Source organism: Harmonia axyridis, chromosome 1, assembly GCF_914767665.1.
Source record: "Harmonia axyridis chromosome 1, icHarAxyr1.1, whole genome shotgun sequence".
NCBI lineage: Eukaryota > Metazoa > Arthropoda > Insecta > Coleoptera > Coccinellidae > Harmonia > Harmonia axyridis.
In genome coordinates, this window is record NC_059501.1 from 20,894,607 (window position 1) to 20,918,644 (window position 24,038).

The 24,038-nt window shown below is 35.5% G+C and overlaps 1 protein-coding gene across 3 annotated transcripts in view; it reads right to left on the reverse strand.

The window, feature by feature from the left end:
• Positions 1-835: 835 nt before the first annotated feature.
• LOC123688947 (pyrokinin-1 receptor-like) overlaps positions 836-24,038 on the reverse strand; it is a 108,656-nt gene continuing 85,453 nt past the window's right edge. The window contains exons 2-6 of one of the 3 annotated variants that reach the window (XM_045627704.1): positions 21,139-22,182; positions 8,469-8,674; positions 4,435-4,489; positions 4,165-4,361; positions 1,380-1,514 (exon numbers count right to left, since the gene is read on the reverse strand). In XM_045627704.1, the coding sequence (XP_045483660.1) occupies positions 4,183-4,361; positions 4,435-4,489; positions 8,469-8,674; positions 21,139-22,129 (1,431 nt within the window). In that variant the 5' untranslated portion in view covers positions 22,130-22,182 and the 3' untranslated portion in view covers positions 1,380-1,514; positions 4,165-4,182. Of the gene's footprint in view, positions 1,515-4,164; positions 4,490-8,468; positions 8,675-21,138; positions 22,183-24,038 lie in introns of all 3 variants that reach the window. The other 2 variants (XM_045627703.1, XM_045627702.1) reach the window with 2 other exon arrangements.

Here is a 24,038-nt window from a genome sequence, read left to right on the forward strand (position 1 = left end):
ATTGCGAATACAATGTTGAGCGTTCTCGACCCAAGCTACATTGTTGAGGGGATTGCGTTGTGTTACCCTGAGATCTCTGATTGAATCGTCAGTTTGCCAATGAGTGATCTCTGCCAAATACAACTTTAATTTCTGTAGCGGAGGACTTTGCCTTAAGCTGTCATCGATCCGAGTACTAAACGCGCTAGGCGCTGCTTGGCGCCAGTGTTTTAACATGAACTGACAATTTCAACGTGCTATGGGTAACTTTGCTGGACTAGCACATTGTCACTAAAAATATAAAACTGATGATTCTGTATAGTTCCGACAAAATATTAAACTCAAGAAGTTTGGGTGAGTTCTCTCTTCAGTTAATAAACATAAATTGAATTTCACAAGCAACATTTATTAAATCATTGATTTTCTCGAGAAAAATAACAATATCACAACTCATTAAGTATCAGGTACAAATGCTTCAATGCAAATCACATTCCATTAACAATTTCAACATTCGATAACCAATGCTTCGGGCCCAACGTATTAGATTGAAAAAATTAAAACTGACATACATAGATTGAACTGTTTCACAATGATTGTTTCAACAACTTCCATTTGAACATTTGTCTTTAATCTTAAAAATCGTTAATAATTTATTATCACAGAAATTTTTTAAATCTTATCGATTAAACTGGGCGAATCAATCTAGAAACTGGATGAAGTTATCAGAAACTGGATGAAGTTTTCTTGAAATGAATCTGTGATGTGGATGTATCATTCAAAAATGAAGTTCGAATCATGAATCAATAATAATAATAATTGTTACATTGTTTCACCAATTGGATACCTACCTCTGATATTTTCTACGATGAAAGTTCTTGTTCGTCTACCTCTTATATTATCTGTAAAAACCTCCAAAATCTGAATTTTTGATAATCTGTAGGTACTTTACCAGTGTTATGGAGTTATTTTCATTTTGCAAATCCTTGTTATCAATATTATTGATATTAAACCAAAATAACTTTCCAGTTTCTAAATCGAGTCACGATTCATCAAAAATAAAATAATGATCACATCAATAACAGATGTCGTAAATTCCAGAAACATCTTCAACAAAATTTAATTGACATTTATCAATGGAGTATTCGCTCTGCTCAGGAGAATACTCGAAACGCAAAGATATTCCTTCTGCTTTTCCATACTTTCGTATCCTACCAAATCCGACTTTTCTCTGCTCTTGCATGAATCGATGACCTCCACCGTTTTCTTCTTCTTTCCTATGTCGGGCATCGTGCAAGACTTGGAAAGGGCCGAGTCGCTGTCAATTGTCAGATCGCAGTTGAGGGATCTTGAATGGTTATTTCTGCGCCTTCGATGGTGATTTTCAGTCTTCAGAGTATCGATTGATTTGAGATGAGAGATGCTAAGTGGGCATATGTGCGTGGGTTGTAGGTTATGAACTTCAACGTAGGTTAGATGAGCTGTCATGGTTTCTTCGGGAATTTTTTTTTCGAGAATTGATAGTTTCTTCTCCAACCCTGGCAAAATAATGGGTAATGAAAATACTGCAAATTTTTCACTATGGTTTATCATTTTGTCCTACCTCATAGAATATAGATATCATTGAAAAAGTGCAAAATATATCATTTGGAAATGAAATTTTCTGGATTAAATCCTTTTACAAATACTTAGAGATATCTAATATTTGAAATAAAAAATCAATTTATTATGTTATAAATAAGTACCAAAATGATGAATGATTTTTAAATTCGAGTACATATACCTAATATTGAAAATGTATCAATCGAATATGGATTCAAATTGAAATTAATGCGACTGAAAGAGTTGAATTCACTTTGCTTTTCTAATTCCCATAAAATATCACACATGCCAATTTCTGATTTGAGGGGGAACAAATTTTCCGCTTTTTTCCCCGTAACTTCAACCATCTAACAGGGGTAAGCACAACCTCTTAATTTTGAATATGGATGATAATTACTACAACTAATTTTGCAGATCGTATAGAGTACTATCTGACCCTGAAATGTCGCTTCAAAATATATATCGATAATGAAATAAGAGCGAAAATAGTGAAAGAGTCAATGTGGAATTTATCTTGACAATATTATTCGTAGCTGACACATTTCAAAGATATTTAGTAGTTATCAATGGAAATTTTGAAGCGAAAATTCAGGATCAGATAGTACTCGTAAAGATCTTCAAAATGAGGTATGGCAACAACCCTCATCCCTCTTCAAAATCAAGGCGTTGTACGGGGATGCGAAGAGCGAAAAAGTTGTTTTCTACATTTTCATTTTAAATCCGAAAAATCGAGGTGTAAAGTTTTCGTTGGACCACGCTGTATTTTTAAGCAAGTAGATGTTTGCTTATGTATGGATAAAATGAATCCTTGTAGAGTTATCTTGCTATCTTATACACAACAAAGTAAGATGTGAGTAACTAACGTCTTCAAAAATTGGCGTCACTGGATTATCACGCTCGTTTGAGACTAATGAACCTGCAAACGAGGTAGAGGTGATATTATTGTGTCTTATCAGGCTCTGTATGGGTTCTATGGAGTGAATCTGGATCACCTCTGCATGAGAAGCAGCACACAACTCCATGGCCATGCCTTCAAAAGGACAAAAGAAAATTTCAGGACCACAATGCGTCAAATTTTTCTTTCCAGCAGAATTTTCGATTTGGAATAGTTATTGACATAGTGTTAGTGGTCCAAGTTCGGTGAATTCATCCAACAAACGACTCAACCAGTTCATTCTAGATCAGAATCGCCTCCTAACTCATTAAGTTACTGTAAATATGTTTAGGTTCCTTTATAATTTCTAGTATTGTATGAGTTCCATTCTATTTCATAATTTTGAGTTCATGGGTGAAAACCCCTATTCTTCTCGTTTGATAAACATAATTATAATTACGAATCTTGTGGCACAACTGCTCCAATTCGTTTTCATGTCGATTTTCCTGGAGTTCAACTGCAAGATATTGTACCACAGAGTAACCAGACAATTCACTCTGCCGTTTTTAGGCACGGCGTTTCGTTGACCTTGAATTTCACTATGAACTACTGTAGTAAAAAATGACAAAGATAACCGAACTTCCCACTCTTTCTAAAAGGTTCAAAACGCATGTGATTTGTCAGATTAACCCATTCAAATTTTTGAATTCACCCGACTGCTTATATTCAACTCCTATATATTGTATAATGTTGTCATGACGTTCAAGGAAGAGAATTTTTGTATTTTTTTCAGAACTAACAGGCGAACCTCTAGTGAGCCTCTGTTCATCGTGTTTATTTGCAATAATTATTAGAATATTATATTAGGTTGTGTTGAAAGCAAATAAACTTTATTATTATTATTATTATTATTATTATTGATATTATTAATATTGAATACCAAGCTAAATTTATCACACTTCAAGAATTAAAAATTACACCACACTTCTTATTATACACTAAAATAACTTAGTGTGAAAGTATGTATCAAAAATGAAACTCCTTGGAATACTAGCATGATTCTAAAAAAAAACGTCTATTGGTTGCTTCTTAGAATCTCATTAATGTTCTAAGGGTTGCTTGGTATCTCTGAGATTCAAAAAATCTTTTTCGTCTTACTGACGAATGACTCCTCTGTTTACGGCAGACTATGATTGCAAGGAGAGCTCGAGCAGCGATCCTACATTGAGAGAAATATTTGAATGTAGAATTATTTGCGATTAATATTTCAAATCAAGCAAGAACAAAATGAAATTTATTTTCTTAGAACCGTCATTTTCAATAACATAACCTAAGCGAACGCAAAATCCACGATTCAAATTGAACTATCGCTGCGATTAGTCGAAAGAATCAATCTAGCTCTCTGATTGGTCACCCCGAATCACCCCGAACTCATTCATAAATACGAGTAGAGCGAATTCGAGGTCAACGAAACGGCGGTGACGATTTCCTTTGTAAATGCATAGAGTGAAACATCTGTAGTAATCTGTGATTGTACCAAGTCATAGTTTGAGAGTTTTATAATATCACATAATTATTCTACTGAAGGGTCGATTTCAAGAACATAGGGGAATTTCTTAAACAGTGGAAATGAACAGTTCATTCGTTTTACGACGTCTTTTACCCTTTCATAGATGGCGTTCAATGCAACCCTTGAATCAATCGTCTCTTACCGATATCTAAGTTCCCGATCATCCTCTGGTCTCGCATTTCTGGAAAGTCACCGTCGAATGTCTGTTCACCCTTGTCGGCGCGACGCCCTCTGTAGGGTGACGTCGTCGCACCCTTGCGCTTGAAAGAGACGACCAAGGGCCTGCGATGATCATGCAGACGCGCCATCTCTGCGTCCAGGTAGCGGAGCGAGCTCTGTCTGCTGTAAGAATCGGTGTTGCTATGACTGTTAACTTGTGAGGATCTGCCGGATAAGTTGGCGTAACACCTACCTCCTGCTGGGTCCCTGGCCATCAGGTGGCGGCTGAAGCACTGCTTGAACGTGTTCTGGAACACAATCAATTGTCATGAAATTCATAAAACTGTAATATACGATTTCGATAAATTTGGTTTCCAGTCGGTAAGTGAGGACTCTTGCTCATCATATACCTATACAAAATAATATAGGAATTTGTGGGTAACGTTGAGGAAACATCTGACAGTTGCGCCCTCTTGCATTTCAAGAGTCCAAGTTAGATAACCTGAAGGGTACGTATTGATTATTCTCCAAACGCAGGAGGAAAATCTGTCCATTCGAATGTAAGAATTGTACTGATTGCAACAGATGGCTCTACCGTCGAAGATCTTCAAAAGCTAAGTTTTGGAAAGTCTGAATTGAATTCTAGTGACATTTGGTGTGTTCATTGAATTAGATTAATTGAATCAGTTGATTGCATTGCATTGAGGAAACCAATCGTCCAAATTCAATTGCTTGTTCTGATATATTCTGAAATGCGATATATCTTTGGAAAAAATTCAACTAAATCCACACTTTCCAATCGTATCTAACGTGCTTTTTCCAGTTTTGGAACAGTTGAAAGTCTCGATTTCAATCGTGTTCATGTTAAACTCTGGGTTCACGAGTTCGAACATTTCAAAATTAAATGATTGATTATTCAAGATGGAATGTGTTTTTCACAGTTCCACAATGCTAAACTCTTTGTAATGAGTTATATAAAACATAGTGAAAAGTTACCAAATGGAAGTGAGCTATGAAGAAACAATGGATTGTACCATCAATTTAACCCCTTTTCAGCCTTTTTGCCATTCTGTCGACTGCCGTAACGGTATGAAAATTTACGGGAAAACCTTTTTTCATTAGCTCCTGTGCGACACGTCCTCACATTTTCATGAATTTATGAATGTCGAAAGTGGAAAACAAATAAAGCTTGCATATGATTCATCATTTTTATAATGTGATTAATGGAATCAATATCACGTTTTCCATAATAGACATGTTTCCATTTGAAGCCTGAAAGTTTACCATTTGGATCCAAAAAAAAATATGGAAAAATTTGAGCGAATAAAATTTCCTACCGACGAAAAAGGTCCGTCGAAGGATAATCCTGTGCTTTATAACATAATACTGGTGGGAGCTTTTCTTCAAGCTCAAGGTAGGGTTGGAGCAATATGTACAGGATCCCACCAAATTATTTCCTGATAAGAACGGTGCGAATTTCCCAGAAAGGTTCATAAATTTTCGCTTCTTCCGGTTATTTATTTTATACCACACAAATATTTCACCGTAGTTCCAGGAATATGAATTTAAAGGGAAATATTATAATATGAGACGTAGGTAAACCATTAAAGTTGGCATGAAGGTTCGACTGATCATTTAAATTATTCAAACCATTTCGTCAGTCTAGTTGAATTAATGATGTTTCTTGGAAAGCAAACTACAGGAGATTTCGCACCGAGTTTATAACTGCTAATATACATCTGCATACAAAATTTTCATTCGTTACGATCGGTTATTTGAATATCAGTTTATTCGATATTAAGCTTGAATTTTCTATATGATTCTGATAACACTATCATCAAAAAATTGCGGGGGAATCTGTTGTCGCTGAAAAAATAGTTTTTTTCGAGTCTCGACTCGTATTTCATTGATTCAGACGACCCTATCATCACTTAATTTTACACGAATCTTGAAATTGTGATTCCATAAACAGGGTGACTCATTTAAAAGTGTCCACCCTCAATAACTCGACAACGGAAGAGAATTGGTGAAAACACTCAGACAGGTCGATTTTTGATGACAGAGGACATGATATGGGAAACACAGCTTGTTTCTACTAGCAACCCCCTGCAGAGGATTGCAACCCCATCAGGAATTACAATAGGGAAAGTGAGTAATTTCACAGCACAAATATATGCATAGATTCAAATTTGTATGAACCTGCAGTTTGTGTTCTATAAAGTGAATATTCACAACACAATGTTACAGGGTGTTTTTATAGAATTATGGTATCAGAAAAATTTACAGCAAATGCTAAAACTGCTCGCCATTAGATTACATGCAGCGGTTTTGCATCGGTCAGCTCGAGTTTACATTTGCATCGATAAGCTCGACTTAACGTTTTGCATCGGTCTGACCCTGTTTATGTAAGGCATCGGCCTGATCCACTTGAGGTTTTGCATCGGTCTGACCCTGTTTATGTAAGGCATCGGCCTGATCCACTTGAGGTTTTGCATCGGTCTGACCCTGTTCACGTTAGGCATCGGCCACTAGAAATTATATGATCAATTAGAACAGCTCTGTTTCATTTACTCTTATCGGTTCTATAATTTCATAAAAACACCCTGTAACTTTGTGAATGTCCGCTTTATAAAACACAAACTTCAGGTTCATACAAATTTGAATCCATGCATACATTTTTGCTACAAAACTACCGCCTTTTCCTATTCAAATTCCTGATGGGGTTGCAACCCTCTCCAGGAGGTTGCTAGTAGAAATAAGCTTTGTCCCAGATCGTATCCTCCTGTCATCAAACACCGACCTGTCTGAGTGTTTTCACAAATTCTGATTCGTGATTAAGTTATTTTTCAAATGAGACAGACTGTATACACCCAAACTCTTAATCTGATCGAGTCTGTTGTCAGAGAAATATTGTAGTCAACTTTCTCCCGATTCATTTAATTTTTCTTTGATGATATTTTAGACAGAAAAAAATCAGCAATAATAATAATAAATCGCAGTTCCAGAAAAACTCACATTCAAGATTCAAGGAAACCACTAAATAACGTTCTCTCAGTTCTAACACCCCAATAGTATAAATCAGTGGTGACCCCAAGTTGCCTTCAACTTATCACATGAAATCCTCAATGTCACAGGACGACGCTATCGCCGTCTACATCTGCTTCAGTTCCTTTTGAAATTTAAAACCCATTTTTTTTTCCATAAAATTTTGTGCATTCCTCTCTGCGTGATTCCACGGTAAGAACAACATTTGCTCTGGTTATTTCCACATCGTAGAACAGAATGATGCCACAAAACATGTTGACGCATTGAAATTGGCGCAATGCAAAGCTTCAGCTAGGTACTTTACGTTCAAAGAAAGGAAGAATGTTCCGAAGCAATATCTAGGGAACAAACAAGAGCAACTGAATTCTCGATAAAATGTCTGAAAAGAAGGAAGGTCGAGGTTATTGTGATCTATCCGCATGCATCGAATTGGGTTTTCTTTTTTATTTTCGGTATTCAGTAGGAAAGCTTCGTTATTCAGGTTGATGTTTCTCACAGACATAAACAAGAACGTTCAATTTTTCGGATCAATTCTTACCTCTAAAACGACATGAATGCTCAATAAGAAGAACCATTAATTGGGAATAATTTCGATATGCATATAACGGGTGATTTTTTTTGTTGAGTTGGATCTGCCAAAAATCTCGAAAAACAAACATCTTACGGAAAAATATTTCGAATAAAAGATATATGTTTTCAAGAAGGAAGTCTACTAATATCAGCATTTCCTTCATTTCATTTCTCCTACTGGGAGGTGTACCTGAAAATTTGCAGTCATTTGAAACTCTTCAAGAGAATAAGGACTATGTTTCTAATTTTTTACGTGGTCTTCATTTCATTTTTCCAAAATGAAAGTTTTCAAATATTTTAATTTTTTTTTTGACTTGGCTCACCTCGGTTGATATTACCAGTAAGTATCAGGTAAGTAGAGTTAGTAATATTACCCCTTTGAAACTGTTTGTGTGAAAAGTATACTGCGAGTCCCAGTACAAAACATGAAATTGAAAATAATTCATTTCAGACAAAAAATTTAGACTATTTACTAGGTTATCTGATAAGCGACAAAAAATCATGACATGCCATTAAAAAAAATGGCAAAATATCAAACTAGTGTGGCATAAAATATTAAATTTAATGTGATAAATAAGAAAAATTCTTCAATTATTATCTTCCGTATCATTATTCCACCAAAGAAATTTCATCAATCACAAATAACTATCAATGAATACCATTTCTACTCACCTTGAAAGCTTCTCTGAACTTGTGTGACATTATATTGTAGAGCAACGGATTGACAGTGGTAGACAAATAATAGAGAACTCCACTAACGTAGGTCAGAGTCTGATAGGCTTTGATTGTTCTTGAGGAAGATCTTTCACCATAAATTGCCAATAAACGTTGAGCATGGAACGGTGCCCAACAAATGAAAAAAGTGACTACAACAGCAACTGAAAAAAGTTACAAATCAGAATTATTGTCATACATATAATTATTAATAATATGATCATCCTTTTTTTAACCATTTCTATCAAAATTAATATTTTAGCGATATTTTAAATGCAGCATACTTCGATTTTTTTGTATAATATTTGTCGACTATCCTAGACCTTTGAGATACTCATAACCAGTTGCAGGTACATTCATAATAATTTAATGCCGTCATTGAAATTTTTAATCCTGCTGTAGAAAGATCCTATAAGCTACCTGCACCGTTTAATGGAGGATTAAATTTTAATGCGGCATTAAATTTTAATCAACGTTCCTGCAACTGGACGTATGATCTTTAGAGCTTGTACTAGTTAGGAGAATCGTTATTGATTTTTCAAAAATATCATTTCAAAGTTATTGTTTTTTTCGCCTAAATTTTTCATAGGACACCTTATATGTACGTACATATATGCATATTTTTCATTCATTTCAACATTTTATTCATTCCAGTAAGATTTGACGATAATTTTTTCAACTTATTATTATTATTCTACATATTGTTTAAGCTATTTTTGTTGGAATGCTTCAGTTTGAAGTGTTCTACCAACAATTAAATAAATATTGACCTGTTACCTATAATGTGATATGAAATTCGAAGTTATAGTGAATTCTTATTATTTTGATTAATATTAGTACCTAGGATACTTGAGCCAATTGAGGAACTTTTCCTATGTTTACAGTTTTTATAGAACTCATTCTCATAATATTAGTAGAGATCCAGAAAATTTTTCATCAGAGGTTCGTTGTCAACAGCTCATCTTCATGCTTGATTAAATGAAGAAGAGTTCGCATCGTTCCGAAGTTTGTTATTTACGATTGGATCGAATAATACCTGAAGTAGAAAATTACTTTTTGTCTACATCCGAGTTGGTTTATTTCGTTCCGATTCACACAGTGGTCTATGCTTTCGATCAAGCGTAGTCTGAACTCTGAATCAACTAATAAATATCGTTAGTATTCCCCTTTTTATTTCTTTTTCTTGAAATCGAGTGGAGTGTACAGACCAGGACGCATTCGAACTTCCTATTGACTTGGCTACCTTGAAAAGTTGTAGATATTTTGGCTGAATATTTTGTACCAAGTTTTATTGGTAAACGAAAAAACTTCACCAAAAGAGGTTAAGTCATTTTTAGCAATTAATTATTGAAACTATCGATTTCCTTGTTAGTTTAAAATTACCAACCATTATTAAATACATGAGCTTTTTTGTTCTTCAGACCAACCCATTGTGTAATTACCAGGAAGATACACTTACTTGTAATCAAAAGAAGAAACTTTATAGTCTCAATTCAAAATTGATCGCTTGAATATTTAATTGAAATAAATGAAAAGAATAAGATTGTCGTTGGAAGCTTCAAACGATAATTTTGGTAATTTATGGATTGGTCGAGGAGGCACTCACAACTGGTCTTACAGATCACCTTATCTTAGTTCCATAGATCATTTTGTTTGGGGTTATCTAAAATCTGTGATATATTCTACTGAAGTACATCAAAGTCTCAAAACATTTTTGAGAATGAGATGAAACCAGTAACATTGATAATTGTGTCTTATTCCTTTTCTTCTATTGATATTGATTTTTATTGATTCCTAAATGAGTCGAAGGCATGTCGTTTCTATTGATTTAGGAAGAAACCAAATTTTTGTTGTAAATCTTAAGATATTTAGGGTTGAGAACGTTCGAAAATGAATGATGAATAACACGTGTACAACGATCGAGAATATTCCATGGTGAAAACCACCTAAATTTTTGGAAACCACGTATTTTGTGGAAGGTACGGCCAAAATATTTTATTGGACAAGGATGATACTTAGTACTTTCTCCATACCGGGAGATGCTAAGGGCGTGGCTCAGATGGAGGAGTAAAAATATTTTAACCATGGTAGAATAGTAAGAGAGGGCAGTTGAGAGTCAATAGTCTAGAGTCAAGACGTTGAGACGAAGTCAAATATCGACCAAGACTTATAGTCAGAAGAGTCCCAAACTAAAAATAGACGAGTCGTGGATTGAGTACAAAACGAAACGACCGACTGAAAAGTTATACACAAACGATGATACTCAGAAGATGGTTTTATTTTATCAACAACCACAGAGTGGAGACGAAATTCAGAACCGTATTGAGATATTGTAATTAAGATGTGAATATCTTTTCAATATTGTATACTGTAATATGGAAAGACTTCGTAAATAGACGCATACATAGTTAAAAGAAGTTTAATCAATACAAGCAAAGTCAAACAGAAGGAGACAAAGGCCTAGGCGATTGATAAATCATGCCTCCATATTATGCGGGCTTCAGTGTTCAATTGGGGCATGAATGAACAAGCAATCAAAAATTCCTCACATCAGCATTTTTCTCTTTTTTATGAATATTCATGATCCATAATCTCCTTTTAATCCATAGTAAAAAATTCGAAAGTTTATACAGACTTTTTTTATATTTCGTATATCCGAATCAACTCGAAAATTCCACCCTAGTAGTAGGAGGAAACCATCAGTCACTTTCAGTTCCGAAATAAACAGTCACATCGACATCGAAAACTGAAACTCCTTTATCGCATTCCAACTTTTCACATAAACACATATCTCTCCGGCTCAAACTAACCAATGATGCCATCACAGTTCGTTTGGGGGGTGGTTTACGGAATCGAGAAACCGATAGAATCTAGTGTCGAAGGAATTGTTATTGAGCCTGCCTACTGAAGTATTAAATTCGGCAAGTTCAGATATGCAAGAATTTGTGGGGTAGAAGTAGAGAATTGCTAGTCTAAAATGGGCTTTTTCATGTGGAATGGAAGCGGTCGTCTCCAGAAATTCCTTTTTTTCTATGACGGGACGAACGATTGATATTTTATCTCTGTTGATCAGTCACAAAATATCACCTTCTATGAAATTACAATATTTTGTTTTCGAGTCAGTACTTTTTTCCAGATATATGTATATGAAGTAGACAAAAAGTGGACATTCAGTTTGCAACGATTTTGCACGCTTCAATTCATTTTACGCTACTGGAATTTTCAAAGACGCGGTAATTCGTCAATTCATCATATGTCATTGGTCCGGATGAGGATGCGCGTATCTAAAGAAGGAAGCAGAGAGAATTTTCTGAAAGATTTTCAATAATTATCGAGACTTCAGGAAAGATACGTTTTGGATTTCAGCCATTACTAGTTCAATTCGAGGTTTAGAATTTGATTTATCGGCGAGAATTGTATCGGGATTCTCGGTAAGTGTTGACATGAATATTTGCATTCAACAAGTAATAATCTCACAATACCAGTTGATTAATTTTGAAACATTAGTTTTTTTTAGAGTCATCCATCTTGTGAAAACGTATTTCAGGTTTGGTAGAATTCTTTTTGTGTCGAATAATTTCAGCAAAACTCCTTATCAGGATTATTTTATGATTCTTTATAATTTCTTGGTTAGGAATCAGAGGAGTTGTGAATTCAGGTTAACATATTCTAATATCGTTGTTCATTTTTCCAAAGCACCTCTCGTGGGTTTGGAACAACAGAAACCTCTCTTGGGATTGAAAAATATCAAGAAGTACTTCTTTGAGATATAGAAGTTGGAATGGTACGTATATATGTATTATATTACATTACCTTCGCTGAATGGGAATTGGAGCTTCCTGCTAAGATCTGGTGTTTAGAAGGCTGAAAGTAATCTACAGAAGGACTTCATCCTAATAGCAGAGTAATTCATTGAAAACTGATTCAAGTTAAGTTTTTATTTCAAAATTATTTGTTTAGATCGTTAGGATCGATATTTGTATATTTTCATTTTATCAAATTTGTAAAAACCTGGGTAGGAGTTTTGTTGTCAAATAAGCCAAAGCACCCCTAGAAATCAGTCTTAGAGTCTCATGGGCAATTGTAACGTTACAAGCTCAAGAATTATTGGTTAGTTTTGATTAGTTTTCAAGATAATAGGCTCAACGTATCAAGTTCGTTGAGTCAACGTATCAAGTTCATTGATTCGACGTATCAAATTTATTCGGTAAACGCATATGAATTGTCGATCCAACTCTGTTCATCTCAGGGATGAACAATTGAATTGGGGTGATGAGTATTTTTTGAGATAATGTACTGAGTACATATCTATAATGATATGTGAATCGAAAAGCAAAGTCAGCATGACGTTGTCAATGAACGGTTTATTGGTACAATAAAACTATAGGAGATATAAATTCATACTTCAATAAATAATTTGATCATTTCTACAATGAAAGAACACCGTCTCAACGTACAAATGGTTGATCGAAGTCAATATGTTTATTTTTTGTTCATTTTTCAACATTTTCTGTTATATTCAGATTAGGTTGAAATATATCCATTCCATACATATACAATTGAATTGAAAAGCTCGTTTTTGATAACTTCAACAAACCCTCAAATGAAATGACGTTACATCTCTATATACAATGCAAATTACACGACCTCGAAGTTGAAAGAATATCCTATATATTTTACCCATACCTCAATATTGTTCGACAGAACAATTCCCAAGGCTCATTACAAGGCGATTGTTTTATTCATACATTAGCTCAGGCTCGTAGTGCTAGAAATGAATACTGGGATGTTTTATTACACCTCAACCTTTATCTCGGGAACATCATGTGACACAAGGATGAAAAAAAATTTACTGTAACATCCATAAATTCATCCAGTATGTGGGTGGCATCGTTAAGTACAGTATATTTAGGTCGGAGTTCACATGATATGCTGCGCTTATCTTTGGCATTTATTGACCACGGATTAATTTCAAGCAATGTATATATAACATATTATTATACAAAAACTGAGGAAAGCACACAGAAAATAATAATCTCAAGGCAATATTTCGGGTAATCAGAAACATAAAAAATTCAAAAAGGAATCTCTTACTGAGTGAAGTCCGAAGCTTTTGAGCCCACATCATGTGCTACTTGTACACTTTGAAATACCTATATGCAGTACTGTGGTCTCAAAGGAAGCAACTGGCGCATTAATGAATGAGTGCTCCTCTAATTTCAGGTCTGTTCAGGTTTTGAGCACTCGTTCTCCGAACAGATTGCTCTATCAGTCTATCAACATTTCGACGCAATGTCTATAATTTTCAATTTATTTTGAGCTGTAACTGGTATTCACTGAGGACAAAAATTCGATTCTGTATTTGTAAGGTTTGTTTAATGAGCAAATCAGACTAGGGGTTCCGTAAATATGGCGGTTCAAATTTCGTTCATTTTGGACTGTACATTTGATCGAGATTAAAATGTGTAATTGAATGTAAGTTAACAATTTGAAGTCTTGTGAGAAATTCCATGTTGATCGCCGCTTATATTAAAAAACCTAATATTCCAGTGGGAACAAATCCGAAGGAAAATCGAAAAGAAATGAGGACAACACAGACATGCATTCGGGAGCTTTTGAGCGCTTATTCATTCTTGCGCCAGTTCCTATATTCAGTTGTTATCCAAAGAGCGCTCAAAAGCTTCTAGCTTCAAGTCAGTGCTTTCCTCATTTTTTCTATAATTTAGTAAATACTTTGTTGTCGAGAAGCATTCTTTCGAATTTTCCTGTTAAGTTCAAATATGTAGTTTGATGTAACATTCATTCTACGACAGAAAATAGCAATGAAACTTTATATAATCTCATCCTGAAAAAGCCGTATACATGTTGAAGACTGTTTAAGGGATGATTTTCGTTGATTATTTTGGAAACGAATAAAAATTATGAAAAGTTATTCATTCTTCAGGTCTTAATAAAATGAATTACAGCAAATGCCTCAGGTCATTCCATGAGAAGAGAAAATGAAGTTCTGGCCTGAATTTGATAATAGAAAAGCATGAAGGTTTCATCTAATACGCTCCTTTTTCTCGATTCCCTTCAAATATATAACAGAATGGATTGGAATGAAGTCTTCTGAGCACGTTTTCTTTATTTCCTGTGATTTTTCGTTTCTGCGAGAAAATTAATCGAAAACGACATTCACTGGGAAAACTCGATTTAAGTCTGCCCCATCTCTTTAGAGGTTGATTGAATGAAAAGGGCTCTAGCCCTGACTTAGCATTGGGAGCTTTTGAGCTCTCATTCATTATTGTATTTTATATTCAGGGTCGAAAGACACTTTGAATGTTATAACAACTTCATCAAATTTTGAAGTTCAATTCACAGGGTTAGCACCATTGAAACAGACGACAAATTTGGATTAAGCTAATATGTCTGAAATACTGTTGTATTCACTGATTAGATTTTGTTTGAAACAATTCTGGCGACTCGACTCATAATGGATCCTTTTTTCTTTTTCTTTCTTAAGGTGGCGCTATACAAAGAATTGACCCACAGTGATTATAAACACAGTTAAAACAAAACGTTCAAATCGAGCCTAAAAATGGCGAATGGGTTTAACTTAAGATAGAACTGAACTGACACTTCGCCAAATTAAAATTAAAGGGCCTGATAGATTTGTATATAGAACAAATTTATTCAATTGAAGAATACTTACTACAGTGCTTCAATAACATGAGTCTTACATTTCGAATATTCCAAAAATCAGGTGAGCGGAGAATGTAAACAAAGTTCCTCCATATTTAGGCTCAGAAACCGGCAACCAATCAAAAACGAAACCATCTATGTCACCACTGTGTTTTATTAAGTCACTGTAGATTGACCAATCAACGGCATCATTCGAAATTTTCATTTTTTCTATCAAAAGTCTTGTTATCTTGTAGATTTAACCTCAAAATTGAGAGAAAGACGATATGAGCGCCATAGGAAACGAAGCAGAAATCAAGTGAAAAGGGACCAATACTATTAAAATCCAAGAAGGCTATATCCTTCAAAAGTCGACACTTTAATCTTAAGGTTTTTCAAGAGCTAGTGAGCTCACCAGTGCTTAAGATATCTTCGACTAAGTCAACGTTTCGTCTATAAATTTCAACTTCATCAAAGCAAGTTTATTTGTGGCCGGTTTCTTCAAAAACGCAATAAATTTATTCCTCTTGCGCAGGTTTTATTCGTAGATAAAACCGGTCGCCCCTCTTAATATATTAGAAACTGGTCATATAGCAATACTGTTTGACATTATAAAGAACTAAGATGAAAGACAAAAAATTGCACGGACAACTTTTTTAATTACAAGATAAATTATGAACTGAACGAATTTCATTTCAAATTAGGTTTGACGCACCCCGTATTTAACAATAATTTTTATTAAAAATCGTTAAAAATTATTACCCTATGGTTGAGCAATAATTGTCGCACAAAACTGTTTCATTCAAGATGTTTTCCAAATTAAACATTCTGTATCTCGAAAATTAGTAATAGGATTGAGTTACAATTAGACTTTCTTGTTCAGGAAAAATTCAGGAAAATTTACCGGTGACAATTTTTTCAGTACGCTGCTGCCTGGTCCAATCAAGTTTTTTCTTTTGATAATTTGCCTAGTAGCTTCTGATCTTTTGATTGTGCAATAAACAAGAAATCATCAGGCTTGAAGCTGTTAACGCCTTTCTGCTGACAACAACTTCATTCAGTTACATCTGGTACCACAGAAATATTGAGTATTTTTCCCATATTCTTCTTGAATTTTTTAAAAGTGATCAATGATCACTGAGGAGAAGACTCAGAGAGATGTCGATGGAGAAAGCCTACTACAGTGCCAAAGAATTCCTCGATGATGACCTAGTCTGAATTCCGTTCAATGTGTAGTTGTTTTTCAACGTGTGTTTATAAAAAATGTAACAATTTGTGTTAAACATATTTTTGTACTTTGTATTTTGACCCCCCATGTAAGTTTGATGGGTCAAAAAAAACTTATTTACCACAGTTTTTATGTAGATAAGTGAATTTAAAAAAAAAAATCTAGCCTGAGACCTGAGACTTGAAACTGATGTGAAGTCAGGGGATTTTGAACTCTCGAACAACAGTGAATTCCTCCTATTTTCACGATTATACCTATCAACTTCGTGAATCGTTTCTGAGTGGTCTCAGAGAGGCCAAGAAGAGTCGGTAAAAATTCTTCAAAATTTCTATCTGAAGTTATCTCTGCAAGTTTCTCCAGCCTCACACCTCCTCATTTATACAGCTCAAGGAATGACTGGAAACGAATAAAAACAAACGACTCCCTCTCATAAATAAAGAGTCAAGTTTCTGTTCGTGTCAGAGTGACAACCCTTACCCCAACATAAATAGCAAATGATCATCGCGTTAAGCAGAAGACACACTTGATAGCATCATATTTTCAACTCCCCTTCCACTGTGACGTCTATTTTGTTATTCATTCTTGTCGTGTCTCACGTGCCTTTTGGCATTGAGGCATGGCTTCCCACCGAACTTGGATACATAAACTGAAATGGCTCGGAAAGGTCGTGATAACCATTCGTGAAGTAAGTATGTATTGCCTTTTCGCAGAGATACTGCGTCGATTCAGCACAAAGTGTACCTAATCAAGAGAAAGGTCGAAATACTGCACAGTTTAGTCGAGCACTATGTTGGCGTTTATTTCTCGGAGGCTAATAAAGATACGGCTTCCGCATAATTAGGAAAGTCCAGATACAGATTTTTTTTTACATTTCAGTTTCGCATTCGTCGATTCAGCTATTTTATATGGGACAAGTTGGCAGTATACTACGATTCAGGGGTTTTTCCACATTATTTGACCTTTCTGGTTTCCATATCAGTTAAGTTTTTTCATCTACGACTGCTTCAGTTTGAAGCCATTTGACTACTGAATTTATGCCGAATGCATTAGGTGATGAAACTCATTACACGAATTTCATAGCGTATAGCATTTTTTGTAAAACATTTCAGACACTATAAGAACTTTACTTAACCTTAGAGTAATAAACATAGATAGAGAGAGCATATGTCATTTTCATTGAGCAAATTTTGTCACTCAATTCATGAGTTTTTCCACGAAAAACGCACTCCTTATGTCCCATAGTGAATCAACGTTCCATATCAACTCAAAATATATTGAGATGAATACCTAAATATATCAGAAATTCAGAAAACAAACTTAAAGCGCGCCAAACGACGTGACACAACCGATGACTCTAGGAGAGCAAAAGTTGCCAAACCTTGGATTTCAGCAGGTAAATACAGAAAAAAATAAATATTCTGCTTATTATAAATTCGACAATTAGGAAAAATATCGGATTCCAAATAATCAAATTTGCATGTTTAATCGGGAATCACTCGAATAAATTATTTCATTCAATATAATATACATTCCAAACGATATAGTAAAATTGTGGATTTGAAAATATATTACAATTCGACAACGTAATCTAACCATGTTTGGGACATGTAAAAATTGCGTATACTCCCTCTATCTATGTTTATTACTTTATGTTTCGACCAAACACATCAAATCCCGCCTAAAATTCCACTCAAAACTGATCTTAATGCCAAAATAACGCACTAGTGGGGTTATGATATTCAATAAAATCAAAATCATAGTCGACAATTTAAAGTTAAAAATATTCGATCATATGTAAACTCGTTCATTGTAAACATTAACAACAAATTCGTTATTGTTAGATGGAATAATGCCAGATGCTGACATGCTCAACCACTTGATAATAGATATGTTGCGATTGTAAACGACGTAAACGTCCTTTGTGGATGTTGTTGAATAATATCTTGAGAGGTTGAGGTTGTTACGAATAGGAAGACATCTTTGTTATCACCTAGTCAGACGTTCCTTTTCTTTATGTTTTTTCCAGAAATTTCAATGAAGCCTTCAGCGATATAATTAGATTTCCCGCCACCACGTCATTTCACAGTCAAGAGGTTTACAAAGATGCAGAATTGGACCTCACTTGATCAAGACTCGTGTCAAACGCAACAAGAATAAGCAAGATCATTGGGAGTGACGCAACAAGCCATTTCAAAACGCCTGAATCAGATACAAGGACATTGGCTGCCGTACGAGTTGAAGCCGAATACGGCGTTTGTTTACTTGTCAACAGCTGCTTGCAAGGCAAGTATGAAAGGGATTTCTGCATCGCATAGTGATTGGAGATGAAAAATGGGTTCGTTACAGTAAAATCATGCTAAGAAAATCATGGGAATATCCCGGTCATGCTTCCACCTCGACGACCAAACCGAATAATCACGGTTCCAAGGTCATGCTCAGAATTTGGTGAGACTAGCTTGGCGTAGTGTATTATGAGTTATTTAAACTTCGTGCAAACATTTGTATTGATAGCGTCATCAGAACCATACAAAATTCAAGCATATATCCAAAAAATCAGTTGGAAAGCAATGTGCTGATTGCATCCTTGAAAACAACATATAGCTATAAAAAGTTGTGTGGTTTCTAAGGGTGCAGTTGGCACATGGGAGAAAAAATGTCTAAAAGCTCCTGACTTAACTTAAGTGCTTTCCTCATATTTTTTCTATTTGAATATTAAATAACTTCTAGCCTGAAGTAGAGTTGATTATATTCAAAAGAAAGTAACCACTCAGAATCGATGTCTGCCCTAAGTAAAAAGCCATAAAACACAGACCACGTAGGCGTGGTGCAATTTTTAGGCCCAGTCTTCCGAACCCAGATTATTTTCCACTCCAGCATCCAACTAACTGTCAAGGGTGGCCTCCATTCCAGGAGCGTAATTAAAAGTACGTCTATTACTCCAAATCTCCCGAATTGAACTGAGGGGAGGAGAAGTTGTAGGCCCTAAAAATACCCGACTTAGAAGAAATATTTGCGCGAGAATTTCAACAATTTTCTTGGATTATTTTGATCATATTGTTCCCGAATGGTTTATAATTGGTTGAAACGTTGAAACACTGGAAGGGAGGAAATTTCTAATTATTGTACATTATATTTTCGTGCGGGGTGAGCTTTAGGAGCCATGCCGAAAGGAGCTTTAAGATAGAACAGATGAATTATATTGTAATTTCAATAAAACTTATGTCCCGCTTACCTTATTCTTGAGTGTTACTTTACTCTTGTGGTATAATTATTGCTTCATAATTGCAATAAAAGTGAATAAAAAATGAGGAAGGCACACACGTGAAGTCAGGAGCTTCTAAGCGCTTGTTCATTCATTCCGCCTTTGGATACCGTAGATCAGTATATAGTTATATATGTGGCCTCCAAGGGTACAATTGGCGAACGAAAGCTCCTTAACGTCCGCAAGGCAAGTGCTTTCTAGAATGTTTCATGACTCTGATTATGATATCAGCTCCAAATTTTGCAAGAGACTTGAAATTGTTCATCTCCATATACACAAAAAATTTCAACTCAATCGGATCTGTTTTCAATGAAATATTGGGATTTGTTTTCTAAATTCGGCTTGAATTTACTGAGAAGTTAACAACATGAAACACTGCGCATTCATAATCACGAAAATATCCGGTATTTTTTTTCCAATATTCTTCTTGAATTTTCAAAAGTTCTTATGATGTGATATGCTAGAAATCTTGCACGGTGCTTACGACTGTTACTTCTTTTGAACAATCAAAATCTTAACTTCATCGTGTTTTTGTCCGCAAAAACATTTAAAATTTTTTTTCGGTGTACTTTTTGAATTTCCATGGTTCTCGATATACAATCAACATGCTTCAAATGGACATTTCAATTCTACAAGCAAATTTTCATCTCGATCCAACCTACAGTTGTTATATATAAAAAAAAAATTCAATAACTATATCCTACAAGACATTTACAAAATTCAACTATGCCAAAATATATTTTGTTGTCTATCCAATACACTACTCTGTATATTTTTCTGCTCATACTCTACCATATTTCATTATTTTTCAGTATATTTCTTACCATACGTCATATCATCGAAAAAAGTTGTGAACACATCTATTTATACAGTTAGATGTTAGATGTAAGATTCCTTTTTGTATGTACTGTTAATCTTTCAGTATAAATGTTAATATTTATGTTGTATGAAAATGTACAATCAGCATTGATTAGCATTCGAATGAATACTTTTATAGTTTTCATATAATAATATAATATGGCCGCATTTTAATCATCCCATATATTTTTGAGTCCCTTTTGATAGTACATATTTCATTATAGAAATTGTTCACTAAGCTATTTCGAAAATGTTTGAGGAAATGCGTGAGCGAATCAATTGCCTCATTCAATCATACGTCGTATTTTTGATTATTTGTTCAGATTTGCTGTATCATCTATTTTGCAGGTGTCTATGATCACACCACATTTCACCATATACATAATATGTAAGTTAATGTTATAAATGGTTCAATAATTTGTTCAGTAATTAAGATGATCAAATACAGTCGGTTAATCAATCTGTTGTCTTGGCTCGCTTCAAAGCATTCACCTTGTAAATAAAATTTTTTGAGAGTCGATCTTTGAATCATTTTTTATTCACTAGTATCTCTCAATAATACACACCAAATATAGAAAAGCAAAGTATTTGCCTACGATATCATGATCACTACTCACCTAGCATCTTAACAACATGTTTGGCAGCCTGTGCGTTCTTCGCGAAATTCTTCCTCCCATCGTCATCATTATGATTCTTCACCACCGCCTTCTCACTGCCAGGTTCGTTCAGCACCACCACTGCCTGTGCCTGCGCGTTCCCATATGTAGTAACCGGCTTATACACCTTGTACTTCATCTTGACGCTATTCCCTCTCGAAGGACCAACCGTGGACTTGTGCAGCTGTAATCCAATCAGGATGTAGAGGACCGTTATGAGCGACATGGGCGCCACGAAGAAGACACAAGTAGAGATCTCGAAGGCGTGAGGGATCACCTGCCTCTTCACCATACAGACGCAGTGTTCGTCAATGATCGTGCCGTTTATCTGCTCGCACACCACGCCAAAACCCATGGCCGGCGGTATTGCCAGACATAACGCGACAACCCAGATTGCCACAATGAACTTGACAGCTCTGTTCAGCTTGGAGAGGGTGTGAGACAGGAAGGGATGGCAGATAGCCACGTATCTCTCCACCGTGAAAGCTGTGATAGTGAGAACTGTTGCGTTTGCTGACGTCTCAGCAGCAAAACCTTGAAGTATACAGAAAACTTCACCGAAAATATAAGGATACTTAGACCACACGTAATAGATTTCAGGTGGTAGTCCAGAAATGAGCAGTAACAAATCCGATATGGCCAAACTGAACAGATAGTAGTTTGTGGCGGTGTGCATAGATTTGTTCTTGGCGATAACTATACATGTACTTATGTTGCCAACTAGACCGCTGAAGAAGGTGATGACGTAGATGACAGTGATTGGGATGACGATTTCTAAGGGATCTCTTTTGGGTCCCCAGTTGGCAGGAAGAATCGGGAAATTGGAGATGTTGAAATTGGAAGAGGAGTAGTTGGAGAACAGGAAAATGTCACTGTAGTTGTTGGATAAGTACGCGGAGTAGAGATCTTCCGCCCTTGTGTAGGTGGAGTTTAGTTCGATGTTTTCATGCATGGCTTCAGGGTGGGAAATCCATGTAGTGGGTATTTTTGATCCGGAATCTCAACCTGAAATGAATGGTTCTATATGAATATCTCATCTATCAACAGATGTAAAACGAAGACAGGTTATTTATAACTGAAGAAACACTGGAGTGACTTCAATCGAAAAAACATTTTAGGTAGGGATAAAATTCTGCTGCAACAATGTCTCGATTATAATATGAAAATTTTTGATTGGCATTTTCGCCAATGACATTTTTAACAAAATCATTTGTGATTGATGTCATGAACAAAATTTCCGAGAAACAACAAACTTGAACGGACAATCGAGACATTTTACCTTCTCAAATGTCATCTCAAAAATGACTTAATTTGGCATGAATACGAAAAATATAATATGTCAAAATTGGAACATCACTCCATCCACTCCCGGACACTTTCCATTTTTCAAGTTCTCAGTAACACTTTTAACTTCAAACTGATTCGTTTCAATGAAACCGAATAAACTGGCGTTCCGTTCATCACCCGGTATTTCTTTGTTAGTTTTTCTCATCCTTTCAGCCAGCTTTTCCCCTACCTCTGCAAAGAACCTACTAAAGTGATCAAGAACTGCCTGAGGGCCAATCGACTGAGCAGCATCATCGGCAACCACATGAGTTTCTTTTTCTATACTAATCTCCTTCACGGTCCTCCCGAGAGCCTTTGTTTAATTGACATCCTTTAGCTTTCCTCTCAAGTAGTTTTTCTTTGTTATATTTACAAAGTATTCAACCTGTTTCCCAAGCCATCATGGGTCATATCGCTGTTATAATTTCTGTAACGGGTGTTTTTTTTTTCCGAGGTATATAACTTTAAGTTGGCATTATTGTTCAAGATGGCGACCGATTTAACAGGTGTCGAGTGATTTATTCTCAGTTTGGTTTGGAAAATCATCATGAATAGATTCACGCCTGAACAACGCTTGCAAAAGATGCAATTTTATTTCGAAAATAATGGTTCTGTGCGGAATACGTATCGCGCACTACGTCAATTTTATTTTGTTTAGCGATGAAGTGCAGTTCTGGTTGAATGGCTACGTCAACAAACGAAACTGCCGCATTTGGAGTGAAGCTATTCCTCAAGTGTATGTCGAAACCCCGTTACATCCAGAAAAACTTACTGTTTGGTGCGCTTTATGGGCTGGTGGAATCATTGGTCCGTATTTCTTGAAAAACGATGATGGCCAGAACGTTGCAGTCATTGGTGATCGGTATACGGCCATGATTACTAACTTTTTCATTTCTGAATTGAACAACCATGATATCCAGGAGCTGTGGTTCCAACAAGACGGTGGAACATGTCACACAGCTCGTGCCACAATCGATTTATTGAAAGACATGTTTGGTGACCGCCTAATTTCACGTTTTGGACCTGTGAATTGGCCTCCAAGATCTTGTGATTTAACACCACTAGACTACTTTCTGTGGGGCTATGTAAAGTCATTGGTCTCTATGCGGATAAGCCTCAAACCCTTGACTATTTGGAAGACAACATCCGACGTGTTATTGCCGATATACGGCCACAAATGTTGGAAAAAGTCATCAAAAATTGGACGTCCAGATTGGACTACATCCAAGCCAGCCGTGGCGGTCATATGCCAGAAATCAGATCCAAAATGTAATGCCACAAGATTATATTGCGGATAAATGAAATTCATGCCAATCGAATAATCGATCGTTGTTTTATTGCAATTTAAAGTTCTATAGTTCTAAAAAAACACCCTTTACATAAGCATTCATCTTAGGACGACTCTTTTTTCGTCTAGTACGCTTGTTTCCAGAACGCAACTTTGTTTCATCCATGTCCTGTTTCTGTCAATCCTGTATCTGATCTACTGCATCCAATCTATGAGTCTTCAGATCTTCAAGAAATACGCTATGTTA